We start from the raw sequence: 17,349 nt of genomic DNA, 5'->3' as shown, positions 1-17,349 counted from the left end.
GCTGTAGTGCCTCTTCACCTCACTGTACAATACCTTTTGTGCAATACTTTTGTAAATAGTCAACGGTGCAATAGACTCAATACTTGAAATGTGCAATTCACTTGTATTTTATTTTTTATTCCTATTTATTCTATTTATACCCTTCGTATATTTTATTTATATTGTCTCTGTATTTATATATGTGTGTGTGTGTGTGTGTGTGTGTGTGTGTGTGTGTGTGTATATATATATATATAATATTCTGTAACTCTGTAACTCGGTGCTGTGCTTTTTTGGAAATCGAATTTCCCAGAGGAACCCACCCGAGGGATTAATAAAGTTCTATCTATCTATCTATCTATCTATCTATCTATCTATCTATCTATCTATCTATCTATCTATCTATCTATCTATCTATCTATCTATCTATCTATCTATCTATCTATCTATCTATCTATCTATCTATCTATCTATCTATCTATAAAGTAGGTTTGCTTCCTTGTTTGGTCTGTGGAGACATTCCCATTTTTCCATTGGCTACAGTTTTGCATACACAGTTTTATTCTGGACAGCAGCTGTTTGATCCTCCATCAGCTCAGCTCTTCACTGTAATCCAGATCTCCTAACATGATGCTCTGCTCCGGACTCAGCAGCACACTGTGTGAGTACAACACACTGATCATCCTTTATTTATACATGAAATCAGCTGCACATGTTCAGTCTAATCCTTTTCTAGCTTTCCACTGTGCTGTACTGTGACATGCTTTTCTTTCTGCTTTATTGGATCAGTTCATCTAACATCCTAAATACATGTTTGCATCACCTCAGCAGGACAGTTAGGCTTCACAGAGTCCTGAGAGCAATTCATGGCTGATCATTTACTTTGAAGAGTTGAAGTCAAACTGTCAACACAAATAAGTTTATTGACAAAAGTTGGAAAGATGAAGAGAATAAATGTGTCATTGAAATCTGCTGTTTAGAAAGAGTTTCCAAAGAATCCAGGTGTGAATGAAAGCAGCAGCTTTCTCCTGTTTGCTTTTCATTTCTGTTTCATGTTTTGAGGTGAATTCAACTTGATATCAAACACACAGTCTGACACTGAGCTTTCTTTCTGTCTCTTTCAGTGCTGGCAGCAACCTGTTCACTCATCACTTCAGGTAAATGCTGTTTTACTGCTTCTTATATTCTGGTCACAAAGAGCCTTTCTGTGAACTTTCTCATTATTAGAGCTCACCTCTTCTTCTTCTGTCTGTAACTACTAAATATTGTATTTGTGTGATCTAAAATCTAAACTCTATCCTTCACACACACCTTTTTAAAATCTTATTTCTGTTCCCAGTGAAAATGAAATGAACCCTGTCTGGTGGCTGCTGGGCGGGTGGGGGGGGGGGGGGGGTTCTGGATGTTGTGGGGCTCCTTGTTGACATGTGAGGAAATCAGGGATAGAGGCTTTGGATTGCAACCTGGTGGGGGGGCTCCACTTCTTTAAGGAGCAGGTCTGGAGGGGGGGTTCCAACCTCAGAAGGAAACGCACCCCTCGTCCTCGTCCACACCCAGAAATACTTTGCAGTGTCAAATACTATGAATCTGCAGAAATACAACGATTTAGCAGAAACACTGTGACTTGGTAGAGATACTATGATTTACATGAACTCCTTTGACTTAGCAGAAATACTATAATCTAGCAAAAATAGTCAAACGTAGCAGAAATTCTATCATTGAGCAGAATTACTATGATTTAGCAGAAATGTGTGAATGCCTGTGAGCGTTCTCACAAATATGAAATAACACATGTAAGCTGAGACTCTCTAAAGAAACAGCATTGTTGTTGTTCGGCTTTTCATTTCGCCATTTGTTGATTCACTCGAAGAACAAGTAACGTAATATAGTACAGTTTTATTTATATAGCACATTTAAAAACCAAAGCAAAGTGCTTCACAGTAATATGGAGAGTCAGCATAAGTCAATAACAGGGTACAAATCAGGCACTAACAGACCAGAAGAGCTAGATAAATACAAAATCCACTAAGAAGACAAAAACAGCAGGAACATTAATAATAAAAGCATAAATTTAATAAAAGATTTAAAAGTTAAAAATTTAAAAGATTTAAAAGGGTATTAACTGGTCAGGAAAGCCAAATCAAATAGATATGCTTTCAATCTGGATTTAAAGGACTGGATAGAGTCAAAATGGGTCAAGTGATCAGTTTGATATCAATCTTTTGTGATACACCGTCATATTTACATTATTTGTACAGTGCCAATGATTTGCTTTGGTAGCTGCTGAAATTTCACTGCAGGGCAACCTGCATGTGGCGAATAAAGCCTTGATTGATTGATTGATTGATTTATTGATTGATTGATTGATTGATTGATTGATTGATACCAAAATTAGGGGGAATTTACGACTGTGCGCTATGTGCTTCGAATATTGTGTGTAGTTTTTGTTTTATACAGTTGTCAGTCAGGCCTCTAACTATGAAACAAATTACACTCCAAAAGACCCCGGGCTTCTGAAAAGATGACCCGGGCTTAAACCTAGCATTTATTTTACATTATACATTTACATTATTACATTATTATACATTTATTTTTATTTCAGGCTTTATCAGAGCTCAAGTTTCCGTTCCTCCTCCTGTGACCCCCATATCCACAGGGAGAGTGGTCACCTCTAACGGCCTCAGTGTTCATCGCCTGAGCTGTGGTAAGATGGAAAATAGTGTCCAAGAATTCACTGCAGATCAAATTCAGACTCTCAGGCTAAATTCAACAAACTTAACAAGTATTGGATGAACTGTTTATAGTTTACAGCCTTTTTATGCACAGCTGCTTATTTTCAGTTTAAATTGTATTTTCCTGATCAACAAACCAACAGTGCATTTATTCTTTAAAAAAGCTCTGAGGATGTTGGACTGTGTATAAAAGTTCAGAAACATTTGATGTAGATTAGAAACAAAAACACTGACTTAAAGTTTCCTCCTTGATCAGAGTTAATGTAATATCCACTGTGGTGGTGTACAGAGGTACAATCCTCATTATTTATGGATCTGCAGCATCTGAGTCTGAAACTGAAGCCTGAAACCTGGATTATTGCATGTTGTGTTGAGTTGTTCCTTTTCTCTCATACTGTGTCTGTATAACAGTGGGTGGAATGATCATTGTGAGGTCAGCTGAGTACAGATGTGGAGGTGAAGTAATCTGCTCTCACGGTGACGCTGTGAACAACGTGAGGAACAGGTGAGCACTGTGGGATGGTAGAAGTGAGCCTTTGATTCAAAAGAAGAAACAAACTAAAACCTGTTGAACAGCTTTACTCAAACTAACAGGAAGTAAATGATTACCTGAAAGTAACTTGTTTCATATCTTTGAGCTGAAAACCAGCTGTTTCTGTCTCCCTGCAGCTGTGATGGAAAAACCGAGTGTGACATACAGTCAAACATTACTTATGATCCTGGAGTCTGCAAATACCTGGAGACCACCTACGACTGCTTCCCACGTAACGACTCTGTTAAACCTGTGATTAGAAATGACTGATGAACCCAATCTGTACATGAATGATTACAGTTTCTATGGGATCTGTGTCTGTTTCAGGCCAAAGTGTAATATGTGAAGGATCTCAGGCAAACCTTCAGTGTGGTGAGAACACAGCTTCTATGTCTTTGTACGTTTGAGCATTCATGTAAAAAAAATATCACCATGGTTACAGTTTGACTCTATGAACTCTTCGTCAGGTGAAAGACAGGTTATAGTCGTCTCCTGGGCGAATTATGGTCGCCGTGACAAAACCACGTGCCCTGATGGACGTTCTGATTCTGAGCTCCAAAATGTTAAATGCTCCTGGTCCGCAAGCATGGAATATTTTACTAAAATGTACGGACGCTGACTCTCTTCCTTCAGCCCTCCATCTTCTCTCAGCTTCTGCTGACTCACCTTTTACCTGCATTCACAGGTGTAACTGGCAGAACAGCTGTACTGTTGAAGCACCAAGCTTAGTAGACCCATGTCATGGCACCTACAAGTACCTGGAGGTGTTTTTCACTTGTCAGGGTAAGTTACTCAAACAATAAACCTATAAAAATAATCTTTTAGGGTCTGTACATTCATATTTGTTTGAATGAAAATTATAATTGTTCCTCATTTTTGAAAGATTAACCTTTATGTGCTGAAAAGACTGAAATCACGCCAAAACATTGTCAGTTTTTTGCAGACCCTAAAAGATTGAAATCAGTTTATATATTTATGAAAATTATCTCAAGAATATGTCAGCAACATCCCTTAGTTATGCTGGCAGCATCCAAGATGGCACCAGTGTGCACGGCGAGACGTCTCTTTGGGTTGTGTCTGCTGGTTGTTACCTTTCTTTTTCTATGTTGCCCTGATGGTTCTGCTTTACTTGTCTATGATCGCCAAACTCTTCTGAACCGTCGGCCACTAAAACACTGAATGCTTGATTTGGAAAGTGAGCCACAAAGTCTTCCTCCACTTTTGACGGACATACCTGACTGCCTACATCACTCACCATTTGCCCTGCCTCGCAGGAAGCGCTCTAGAAGACAGGGAAAGCGAGGTGGCATCCTTTTACGCTTCAAGGCTTACCTGAAATCACATGGAGTAAAGAAACCTCGTACTCTTACAGGTGTGCTACCATCTTTTCAAGCCCTCTGGGACCAGTCCAGTTACAGATTCAGCTGCCATCGCTGGATCCGGCCTGTTGGACTTCCTGCTCCCTCTGACCTGCCAGCGAAGCCTTTACCTGTCTGGCGATGGGTGTGGACCTACAGAGGTGGCATGAATCTCAGTAACCTTCGTCCGCTGGGAAGTGCTCCTGTTAGGAACGATCACTCTTCGGATGGGCACCAGGTCACTGTGGACTTTCATCCTAAATCCCTCGATTGTTCATTTTTCAGCTCTCCTCGGGCCAATGTTGCTCCACTAAGGACTAAACGCACCAAATCTACACGTCAACCTTGGCTTAATGATGCCACCTGTGCTCTCAGATGCGAATGTCGAGGTGCAGAGAGAAACTGGATAAAAAACAAGCTCCAGGTGTCTTTGCGCATCCTGCATGACTGCTTAACAAACTAGAAAATGCATTTTCTAAAGAAACTGCAATGTGAATGCTGATAGCTGAATGTTTTGAGCTGAAATGACATAATTGTTGAATGTTAAGTTAAAAATGTTGAATGAGCTGAAATAGGCTGAAGGCTAAAGTGTAAAACTGTTTAAATCTAAAGTTCACACAGAAAAAGTTTCAAAGTTGGAAAGTAGCTGAACATCCTTAAAATGTACAAAAGCTGAGTAATGACTAAAGAAAATTTAGAATCACAAAACATCTGAATGAATATTAAAAGTTTATATTCTTTTAATCATCAAAATCGCTGAAATGTGGGAGAATCCACGACAGAAAGGTAAATGCTTTAAGTTTTAATCATCCAGTCAAAAAAGATGATTCTAAAAGTCATCAACTAACTCCAAACGCCCAGATCTGAACCACCTGTCTGCTGAAGAGAAATCCACCAATCGAACGGAAGCCTGAATTTCATGGGCCAATCAAAACGCTTTTAAATCTGCCTTGATGCACGTGTTAAAAAACTGCTTCTAAATCCAAGACCCTAACTCCTATCAAAATCATGTTCAAACCTTGAGGATCCGAAGGACTTGTTCTACACAACAGTGTGTTCTTTATGTTCTAGACTGTCCCATTTCACAGCCGTTTACTTCCGGCCTACCCGACCTTCTGAGGACCCGGCCCACGTAGACCGCTAAGGCTGGGTCTTCAGGAGGATGCAGCCCATGAATTTGGACACGACCACGGACATTTGTATCACAGACATTAAGGACACTGGGATTTCAGATCACTTCCCGGTTTTGTTTAATACTGTAGTGAGCAATGTGGAATTGAACAGTGATGGTCCTGTGCGGCAAACATGCACGATTAACTCCCAGTCAATTGCTCACTTCACTGATGCTTTCCTTGACTCTCCCCTCTCTGATGCTAACTGTAATGGGGTTTTATCAGCGGATGAGCTTGCTAAACTATTTTATACTACATGCGCTGACATTCTTAACTCTGTTGCACCTCTGAGGATTAAACAACCCTGGCTAAATGATGCTACTCGTGCCCTTAGGTGTGAATGTTGTTGCGCTGAGAGAAAATGGAGGAAAGACAAACTCCACGTCTCTCTGGATATCCTCCATAATTCTTTATCTAAGTATCAAAAGTCTGTTAAAGTATTCTTAAAGTATTTCTCTGAAAAAATCTCAGCTCTAAGGGCTTCTCATCCATCTCATTCATCGTCAGTTTTAGACCCAGTTCCAGCCTCTGAATGCTTGACTGTCTTTCAACAGTTTGAGCCAGTGTCTTATTCTGCTTTAAAAGATATAATTGATCATCTCAAAATCTCTGGTTCCCCGCATGATATTCTTCCTTCTCGTTTCTTTAAGGAAGCTTTACATGTCATTGGTCCTTGTATCTTACTTCTGCTGAATGCATCATTGTCATCAGGTTGTGTACCGTCTGTCTTTAAGCATGCTGTTGTGCAACCTACTATGAAAAAGTGTCTGTGAAGGTTCTCAGGCATCCAGGTCATCGTAGTCAAAGGAGTTTGCAAAGAAAAGCGTCTGGACTTCTTTAAGTTGCTTGAAGACGTTTCACCTCTCATCCGAGAAGCTTCTTCAGTTCTAAGGTCAAATGGTGGAGAGTCCCAGATATAAACCTAGTGGGAGTATCCCCCCACAGAGGGACAAAAGGACCCCCTGATGATCCTCTAATCGCCTGAGCCAAGGTGTGAAACTGGGACCCACACCCAGTTTCACACCTTGGCTCAGGCGATTAGAGGATTCAAGCAACTTAAAGAAGTCCAGACGCTTTTCTCTGCAAGCTCCTTTGACTACTATGAAAAAGAAAAATCTTTACCCTAATGGTCTCAGTAACTACAGGCCGATCTCCAAACTCCCTTTATTTCCAAAATATTGGAAAAGGTAGTTCTAAAACAACTTCAGGCCTTTTTAGATGCAAATGGTATTAACAGAAAGTTTCAGTCTGGTTTGAAACCTCGCCACAGCACAGAGACAGCCTTAGAGTTTTTAATGATCTTCTTTTAACCGTTGACTCTGGCTATTCCGTGGTTTCCGCTGCTTTGACACGGTTAACCACAACATTCTTCTATCAAGAGTGGAACATGTTGTTGGTCTCAAAGGTACGGTTTTATCCTGGTTTAAATCCTACCTCTCAGAGAGGTCGTTCTCTGTTGCTATGGGGCAACACTCCTCGGCCTCTGCCCCTATTTACTGTGGTGTGCCTCAAGGGTCCATGCTCGGTCCTGCTCTTTTCTTTGTACATGTTGCCGTTTGGATTAATTTTTAAAAAATATAGCATCTCCTTTCACTGTTATGCTGATGATATCCAGATTTATTCACCTTTGACATCTGATGTGTCTGCTTCTTTGCAAACTCTGTTAAACTGTCTGCATGAAGTTAAAATTTGGTTACCACATAATTTTCTTACACTGAACGAGAATAAGACTGAAATCATAGTTTTTGATAGTCACACTCCGCCAGACCAGTTAGCTGATGCCTTAGGCCATGGGTGTCAAACTCAAATACACAGTTGGCCAAAATTCAAAACTGGAACAAAGTCGCGGGCTAACATTAATATTTATTGAAAAAAAAAACTTCCTCCAGATATAAGAATGAATCTTTTCTTATGGACTCAAGTTTTGCTGGAAAACTGAATATGGAACAAGCAAAGCTTAATACTAAACAATATATATATTAGCTGTATATTACCAGTAGGCCAGCTCTAATAGTAATTTGGTATGGCTTCGCGGGCCAAATGTAATTAGGCTGAGGGCCAAATTTGGCCCGCGGGCCAGAGTTTGACACCTATGCCTTAGGCCCTCTCGCCAGCCTCTCGCTCACTGTAAGGAACCTTGGAATGTAAATAAATTTTGATTTGATTTGCGCCTCTCTTCTGCTGCTTTAAATAAACAGAAAAGTGACCCCAAAACAAATGCTTCCCAAGAGAAAACTACAAGTCATATTGACAAAATTCTTTCACTGCGAGCGCCAGCAATGTCCAGTCTACCGAATTCTCACTTTTCATGGCTGTGGAGTTTATTAAATAGACATGTGACAGTGTAAAGACAGCCTGTACTTCTGAAACTCTGAAACTTAAACTGGAACTGAAGAAAAAGTATAATAGATATTGAAAAGATAAATACAAGTTGAATAGTTCAGTGTCTTGGCTTCGTTTTAAAGTTTGGTCACTCTAGGTCAGTGGTTCCCAATCTTTTCTTGCTAGGCCCCCCTTTGTTTTACATGAACCCCCCCGCACAAAAAAATTCTCCAACCACACACACATATTTTGTTATCAAACTCCATTGCGGTTTAATTCACACCTCAAACATTTAGTAAACAATTAAACAAATAAAAGTAAACTGCAATAAATTACAGGTAGTAATTTTACGCTGCGTCCACACCTACACGCAGCTGTTTCTATGCGTTTGGGCCTTTCGTCCACACATAAATAACATTATTGTTTACATGAGGTTCATTTCTACAATGGCTGATAGCAGAAACGGCCCTAACCAATCTGGCGCCCTAGGCAAGATTTTAGGTGGCGCCTCCCTACATCAGCAGTGTAGTGTAATGTTGTAACAAATAATATTTCTATTAAATAAGCTTTACTTTGCATTTTAATTAACGTGGGATTATTTTTTGTATTTAGAAATAATAGTACCAACTTTTTTTCTTTTTTTTTTTCAACATTTGTGGCACTGGCGTGGCGCCCCCTGATGGACGGCGCCCTTAGCATTTGCCTATACGGCCTATGCCACGGGCCAGCCCTGGCTGATAGAGACGAAATACTGTTAATCTGACTATCTTCAGGTTTTACATGCTTACATACACACACGCAGTAACTGTCCCTTCATTTACAAAGGCAGAGGTGTCACAGTGTGATTATTTTACATGTAGCTGTTTTTTTCCTGTGTAATAATATTCAACATTGCTATCAATTTATTTTTTTCAAAAAATGCCTCTCTGTGCATAACGGTGTTCAAAAACATAAACAGCTGTGGGATCCTGTTAGTCCGTGATTTGAACCGAGGGAACAAATCGTGGCAGGATCAGCCTGATGTTATTTGTATCCTGCTGTAACTTTACTGTATAAAGAGCAAACATCTCCAACATGTCAGGAGCAGTTAGTCATTACAACAAGTGTTTGAACTAAAGATCAAGAATGTGGGATCCTGTTTGTCCGTGATTTGAAGAGCCCAGCGCTGCTCCCGACGCAGGGAAAACCAGTTCTGCAGCGGAGACCTACCTCAGCACCTGTGCAGGTGAAGCCAAAGGGAAGATTTGCTTCACCATATTTTCTAGTCTTTGGCTTGGAAGGAAGTTGGTTTGGAAACATATTCAGCGATGCTTCATCTCCTGCTTTGCATTTGTGCGGGAGCCCCGTCAAAAACCTGTCCACGATGCTAGCAGTGTCCAAGCGTTCTTTTATTGTTTTTCTTTTCATACTGCGCCCCCTTCAACATTTTTAACTTAACAGCTTCATTTCAACTCAAAACATTCAACTATCAGCATCCAAGCTGCAGTTTCTTCAGAAAATGCATTTTCTAGTTTTAATTCTGTTATTAACCCCTGTGCCACTGTTACTATGCAGGCTTCCTTTCCACTTTGTGAAAACTGAATCGCTTCATTAAAAAATCTCAACCTTATGAACTCTGCATTCACAGGCAGTGTTAGAGTTCAGTATGAGTACAATCAGGCCTGTTTTATGTTTTTATATTTAATTCATTGTCTTCTTATTTATCTTTATTTGTTTCTCTACAGTTTTTTCTTGTTTTTAACTGATTGTGAAGCACTTTGGTCAACTCTGTTGTTCTTAAATGTGCCATACAAATAAATTTTGAATTTGAAATTTTTTTTCATAAGCTTATCAAGTAAGCTAATGAAAATGACATCGTAAATAAAAAATGTCTCTGTTTTATTTGCTGATGTTTCCTGAACATCGACAGAATGTGGAGAACAGAACATCTGTTGTGTTTACCAACTGAAGATAAGGCAGAGATACCGCTTTATACCACAAGATGGTGCAGTAAATCAGTGTAACAGTTCTTTAATAACAATCTGAAGTTGAGAGATGAACACATTTTGCAATAAAAGTACATTAAAAGGGAGAGTTTATAAAGTCCTCCGACCAAATTAAAGACACATACAAGTAAAAATCAAACAGACAGAATTAGGGCTGTTCGATATAACGATATATATCGGATGACGATGTAAAAATGTCGATCGTTTCATTTTACGCTGTCGTTTGTTTCCTGGTTACGGTTTACGGCAATATTTGTTCATGGTTTGATGGTCACTGTAGTGGCTATATTCATTTCTTAAAGTTCTCTCTTTCTCTTATATTTAATATAACCACACTACGGACGGACAAGCGCCTGTTTTTATGCGTTGTCGTTAGCAACAACGACGGTAACAGCATCGCGTGTCCGCTTGTTCCACATAAACCTTTCACAATAAAGCTCAAGATCCTGTTGAGACTTTTCAAAATAAACTGAATCACGTGAAAGATGCACATTATTTATGGATGAGAATTAAAAAAGAGTTGTGTAAAAATATGTTTCATATTTTAGATTCTTGGTAACAGCCACCCTTTGCTTTGATTTCTGCTTTGCACACTCTTGGCCTTGTCTCCATGAGCTCCATGAGGTCGTCTCCTGAAATGGTTTTCCAACAGTCTTGAAGGAGTTCCCAGAGATGCTGAGCGCTTGTTGGTCCTTTGCCTTCACTCTGCAGTGTGCAAAGCAAAAATGTGCTTGTATTTGCTAATTAAATGTGAAAACACTGAAGCATTCCTACAAAGTCCTATATTTGAGCGCACACTAATAAAATCCCTTCTGTGACCATCACTGCAAACAGCCAGCTGATCTACACAGCAACAGGGATCCTTGAATATCAGATGAACACAAGAACAGAAGCCTCAGTGGAGACGAAAACTAGAGGCAGAAAGGAGGGAAGTTACCCAACTATCAGAACTGCAGAGAAGTGTGATGGGACGCCTAACAAGTACAACAAGCTGTACAAACCTGAGGCCTTAGAAAGACCCAGGCAGTGTCGTACTGATGTAGTTAGTCAGTTACATAATTAACCAGCCGTTAATATGAAAGTCATTGTTCAAGCTCAGCTTCTTCTAACATGAGATGATCGACTGCTTTGCTTTGGCATGTACTCAACTGACAGTTTATTAGGAACACATGAAAAATAATGAAACAGATGTCTGTTATGAAATTCTTCATCTTCTGTTCTGAAGTTTATGGGGAGAAATTACTTTCTTTTGAGGAACCATTAATCTGTTCACCGACCTTTTAACTTTGCAATCATTTTGAAGATGCTTCCTGCCCATCTGGTTGGACTTGGTTTGGAGGTCGCTGTTTCATCTTTAACAGCAGCTTGAAGACCTGGACTGATGCTGAGGTACATCAGGAAATAACAGCAGCTGTCGCTGCATCACTGATGATATAAAGACTTTCTGTCTTTGACTGATTTTAAATGCATTCTCACACTTTTCATCTTCTGTGCACCTCATCTTCCTCCTCAGAGTTCCTGTCAGACACTCGGTGGAAATCTGGCCTCATTCCACAGCACAGCTGAGTACACTTTCATCAGAGAGCTCACTCGCACAGCAGCAGGGTCGTATCCAACAGCTTGGGTTGGAGGCAACGACAGAGAGACTGTAAGTGTTTCACAGATAAAGAGGATGAGCTGCAGCTGTTTCTGATATTTCATATGTTTCTCTTCATATTCATCAGTTTGATTCAAATTTTATAATTTTGTCAAATCCAGGTCTGTGTTTTGTATATAAGACTTAGTCGTGTTCTTCTTTGTGTTAACTGAGATTTGTCTTTGAGCTACTAGTGAGTATCTGCTGGCAGCAGACATGAAGTGTAGAGGTCTCTTGTCTGCACTCTCAGCATAAATGCACCAAAGTACATCAGAACAAAGTGAACCTCTAATTTTATTTCTGTGAGGGTTCTCAGTCATCCCGGTCATCGTAGTCTAAGGAGCTTGGAAAGAAAAGTGTTTGGACTTCTTTAAGTTGCTTTCTTTCAAGCATTTAAGCAACTTAAATGCTTTTCTTTCCAAGCTCCCTAGACCTCAAACTTTATTCTTTCAGGAAACTATGTGGATGTGGAGTGATGGTTCCCAGTTTGACTTCCCAAACTGGGCCAAAGGAGAGCCAAATGATTATAAAGGAAGAGAAGATTGTATGACGATAAACAATGGAGGTACAAACTGAATCTGGGTTCATTTTTGAAATCCATTTTTATTTTAATTCAAATTAAAATCATGTAATCTTAGGTCTTTAACAGAACTGTTTTTTTCTTTTACATTAGAAAAGAAGAAAACATTTACTGCACAGACCTCTGATTTTATTTCTATTCTTCTTTATTTTGAACCGTTTTTACAGGACAGGATTATGTCAACGATGCATGGTGTAACACCAACACACCTTTTGTTTGTGTCAGAGATCCGTAACTGCTTCTTCGTGTGCTGACAGATCTGAATTGATGATGTCACTTCCATCACTGCTGGTGGATGTATTGACAAATATGGTTTCATATAACATGTCAAAGAGATTGACATCCCCCAGCTTATCTCCATCCAAGAGTGAAATAACGGACAACTATCCAGCCTTTTCATGGTTAAAGTAACACAGAGTGCTATAACAATATATCTCTATGCGATTCTGCTAATAGTTCATTATATATAAACTTCTAATCAAATATGAGTATAATCAATATAATATATGAGAAATGAAACTTCCGTAATGCTTGAACTTTGCCCTGGTTTGTGCTGCAGGGGCTGATCTAGAGAAATTTACTTAAGAAGGCAAAATCAAAGCCATTTCTTTTCACATATCCATCTGCATTCTGTAATATCTATTAAATATGTTTAAAATACATAAAATGGAGTAAGTATGAATTTGTTTTATATAAGCATACTCTTTAAATTTCTTATTTAACCCTATCTAACCCTATTTATCCCACATAATTAAATATTACAGTCAAATAAAACATTTTTCATGTGCTGTACAGCCTGTAAAATGAATAATTATGTGCCTTAAGTATAAAATCTAGGAAGCTACATACTAGCAACGTACAGTCTGCATTGTCATGAACACATTTTTCACCAAAAATTTAAACCTTACTTTTCATGATTTATTGGTAGAACTGGCTGTTTTTCACTACTTTGACTCCACCTGTATATGGTAAAATGGTAAATGGCCTGTATTAGTATGTATAGTGCTTTACTTAGTCCCTATGGACCCCAAACTGCTTTACACTACATTCACCCATTCACACACTCATTCACACACTGGTGATGGCAGCTACATTGTAGCCACAGCCACCCTGGGGCGCACTGACAGAGGCGAGGCTGCCGGACACTGGCTCCACCGGGCCCTCTGACCACCACCAGTAGGCAACGGGTGGTGGTCAGAGGTCAGCTCCATACATTGCGCCAAAAAACACAACAACACACTTTCTCGACACTGGGTTTGAGTGGAGCCCTCTAGTGGTCCACCACAATATGTCAGTGTACAGGAACATTCAGACGGATTACTGTAATTTAAGACTGTGGAAACAAATGTTTGCATGTTTGTTTGTTTTTTCAAGTACAAGTGGATTATTTTCAACTCCACAAGGACACATGTACAGCCTGACTACCAGCTAGTGCTTCCACGGTAATATCAGGAAATGATCAGACAGCAGAGGGTTTTCAGGAAACACTGTTAAATGTTCAGTTTCTATGCCATATGTTAAAACAAGATCTAGAGTGTGATTAAAGTGGTGGGTGGGTTCTTTTACATTTTGAGAGAAACTAATTGAGTCTAATAACAGATTAAATGCCATGTTGAGGCTGTCATTTTTAGCATCTACATGGATGTTAAAATCACCCACAATAATTATTTTATCTGAGCTCAGAACTAAATCAGATAAAAAGTCTGAGAAATCAGACAGAAACTCTGTGTAAGGCCCAGGTGGACGATAGATGATAACAAGTAAGACTGGTTTCTGAGTTTTACAGCTGGGGTGGACGAGGCTAAGCATCAGGCTTTCAAATGAATTAAAAGTCTGTCTGGGTCTTTGGTTGATTAATAGGCTGGTGTGAAAAATTGCTGCCACACCTCCCCCTCGGCCTGTGCTTCGAGGTTTCTGGTAGTTAGAATTACTCGGGGGTGTTGATTCATTTAAACTAACATAATCATCCTGCTGCAACCAGGTTTCTGTAAGACAGAGTAAATCGATTTGTTGATCAATTATTAAGTCATGTACTAACAGAGACTTGGAGGAGAGAGACCTAATATTTAATAATCCAAATTTCACTGTTTTACTCTTTGGTTCAGATGTGGATACTGTATTGTTCTTTCTTTGTAATTGTTTATGTTTAAGTTGTTTGTTGCTGGTTTTTAGTTTGTTTTTTGTCTGTTTGGGAGCTGACACAGTCTCTATGGAGATGGGTTTTTGGGGGGGTAGCAGGAGGAGAGAAGCTGCAGAGAGGCGTGTAAGACTGCAACTCTGCTTCCTGGTCCCAACTCTGGATAGTCATATTTTGGGGGGTTTAATAAATTTGTCCATATTTCTAGAAATGAGAGCTGCTCCATCCAAAGTGGGATGGATGCCGTCTCTCCTAACAAGACCAGGTTTCCTCCAGAAGGTTTGCCAATTATCTATGAAGCCCACATTGTTTCTGGGACACCACTCAGACAGCCAGCAATTTAAGGAGAACATGCGGCTAAACATGTCACTCCTGGTCTGATTTAATTTCAGTCTGGATTTAAAACCAGATTGAAACCTTTCAGAGATCTCGTTAAGATCAAGTTGGGCCTGCAACTGTAAATAGGCAGCTTTCTCCAGAACTTTGGAACGAAAGGGAAGCTTTGAGATTTCTTGTAATTGGACAGAACAGTTGGGTCCAGATTGTGTTTTTTAAGAAGAGGCTGAACTATAGCTTGTTTAAAACATGATGGGACACAGCCTGTAGCAAGCAAGTGTTAATTAATCTCAGGATAAAAAGCCCGACAGTATTAAAAGTATTTTTAAGCAGACTTGGGGGAAGACAGCCTGATGGGCAGTCTTGGACAGCATCACTGACAGCTGGGGAAGCTTGTGACCTGAAATGTTAATAATTAGTTAAAAATACATGCTGTGGAAGAGTTCGGGTCTTAGGAGGTTAAATCACATTTTAATAACTAAATATTATGATAAGCTAATAAAAGATGATGCTCAAGATCTTTTTTCATAAATGTGATTTCAATCATTTAGGATCTGCAAAAAAACTCATTTCAACTTTGTGTCTGAGGATTTCAGTGTTTTCAGCAGAGACAGGTTAAACTTTCAAAAATGATGAACGATTATCATTTCTATTTACTTCAAAAATTAATCTGAATGTACACACCCTAAAATATTATTTTTATAACTTTATTGTTTGAGTTACTTACCCTGACAAGTGTAAAACACCTGGAGGTGTTTTACACTTGTAGGTGCCGCCACAGGGGTCTGCAAACACTGTGTTTGATGCTCCAACAGTACAGTTGTTCTGCCTGTTACACCTGTGAATGCAGGTCAAAGGTGAGTCAGCAGAGGACTGAAGTACGCCGTGTCATCTGAGAGAAGATGGAAAGAGAGTCAGCATCTCTACCTGTTAGTTACATATTCTCTACTACTGGGACTCGAACAGAGAACATTTTGGAGCTGAGGGTCAGGACGTCCATCAGGGCACGTGGTGTTGTCACGGCGACCATAATTCACCCAGGAGACGACTATAACCTGTCCTTCACCTGAGGAAGAGTTCATGAACTGTAACCATGTTTGTAGTTCTATCAAATGAATCCACTAAAGTTACAATAAATGAGAAAAATAAATCTGACCACACTGAAGGTTCCCCTGAGATTCTTCACATGTTACACTGTGGACTGACAAAGAAACGCATCACATTAGAAACTGTAATGATTCATGTACAGATGTGACTGATTGTTAGCTGATAATCACACATGTAACAGACTTGCAGGGACGCAGGTGTAGGTGGTGTCCAGGTAGGTGCAGACGCCGGGATCAGAAGCACTGATGATGTTCATATTTATGTCACACACTTTTCTTCCATCACAGCTGCAGGGACACAGAAAGCAGCTCGTTTTCAGCTTTATTAAAGTGTTTCAGAGCTGCTGCTGTTTTTATTCAAACAGTCATTTGTTATTGAAGATCTTAAACTACCTGTTCTTCAATTCAATTCAATTCAATTCAATTTTATTTATGTAGCGCCAAAGCACAATAAAAGTCGCCTCAAGGCGCTTCATAGATACAGAGAAAACCCAACAATCACATGACCCCTTATGAGCAGCACTTTGGCAACAGTGGGAAGGAAAAACTCCCTTTTAACAGGAAGAAACCTCCGGCAGAACCAGGCTCAGGGAGGGGCGGGGCCATCTGCTGTGATTGGTTGGGGTGACAGAAGGAAGACAGGATAAAGACATGCTGTGGAAGAGAGACAGAGATTAATAACAGATATGATTCAATGCAGAGAGGTCTGTTAATACATAGTGAGTGAGAAAGGTGACTGGAAAGGAAAAACTCAATGCATCATGGGAATCCCCGGCAGCCTACGTCTATTGCAGCATAACTAAGGGAGGATTCAGGGTCACCTGGTCCAGCCCTAACTATATGCTTTAGCAAAAAGGAAAGTTTGAATCCAAACTGGAAGCTGGTTCCACAGAAGAGGGGCCTGAAAACTGAAGGCTCTGCCTCCCATTCTACTTTTAGAATAGAACAGAATAAACCCTTATTATGCCATGGATGAGAAATTTTGGTGTTACAGAGCTCTTACAGCAAAGGAAAATAAAATATAAAAGGAAGACACAGGGTGGTCCTATAAACATAAGCAACCAAAGTTCGTATATACCAGAGATGGCACGATACCACTTTTTAATGTCCGATTCCGATATCATAAATTTGGATATCTACGATACCGATATGAATCCAATATAGCGTATTTTGTAATCAATAAAACTGTTTTTTATAAATATCTTGCTGCATTTTGTATAAGTTCACACTTAAGTTTAAAAAAACAAGAGACTGAAGCTATTCTGTTGTACCTGTATGCAAAAAATACACTGCACCCAAAACATCTTATAGTTCAGCAACACTGATCAATCTAATAAATTTAAACCTACACCATCCTCCCTATTCTGGTATTTTAAAGAGTACTTACCTACCTAACTAATAAGGTTGCCAACTCCCAGCAAAAATATTAGGGAACCACCCCCACCCGTAATCGATGTAATCAACTTTAATTTAA

The 17,349-nt window shown here is 39.6% G+C and overlaps 2 protein-coding genes across 2 annotated transcripts in view; both read left to right on the top strand.

Moving 5' to 3' along the window:
- LOC146551345 (L-rhamnose-binding lectin SML-like) overlaps positions 1–17,349 on the top strand; it is a 125,590-nt gene that overhangs the window by 49,574 nt on the left and 58,667 nt on the right. The window lies entirely within an intron of this gene.
- LOC146551351 (L-rhamnose-binding lectin SML-like) lies at positions 576–12,682 on the top strand. Its single transcript, XM_085260590.1, has 12 exons — positions 576–640; positions 1,104–1,136; positions 2,582–2,683; positions 3,123–3,216; positions 3,381–3,475; positions 3,571–3,615; positions 3,711–3,849; positions 3,929–4,026; positions 11,384–11,469; positions 11,594–11,728; positions 12,170–12,281; positions 12,464–12,682. Exons 1-12 carry the CDS (start codon positions 607–609, stop codon positions 12,529–12,531), a joined length of 1,041 nt encoding a protein of 346 aa, XP_085116716.1. The 5' UTR covers positions 576–606; the 3' UTR covers positions 12,532–12,682.

The sequence above is a fragment of the Mchenga conophoros genome, linkage group LG20, assembly GCF_057382185.1.
Source record: "Mchenga conophoros isolate Kocher_MC1m ecotype Shallow Benthic linkage group LG20, M_conophoros_male_GT1.1, whole genome shotgun sequence".
NCBI classification, from domain to species: Eukaryota; Metazoa; Chordata; class Actinopteri; order Cichliformes; family Cichlidae; genus Mchenga; species Mchenga conophoros.
Note: the sequence above shows the minus strand (reverse complement) of the source record. Positions and strands in the feature narration are given on the sequence as shown.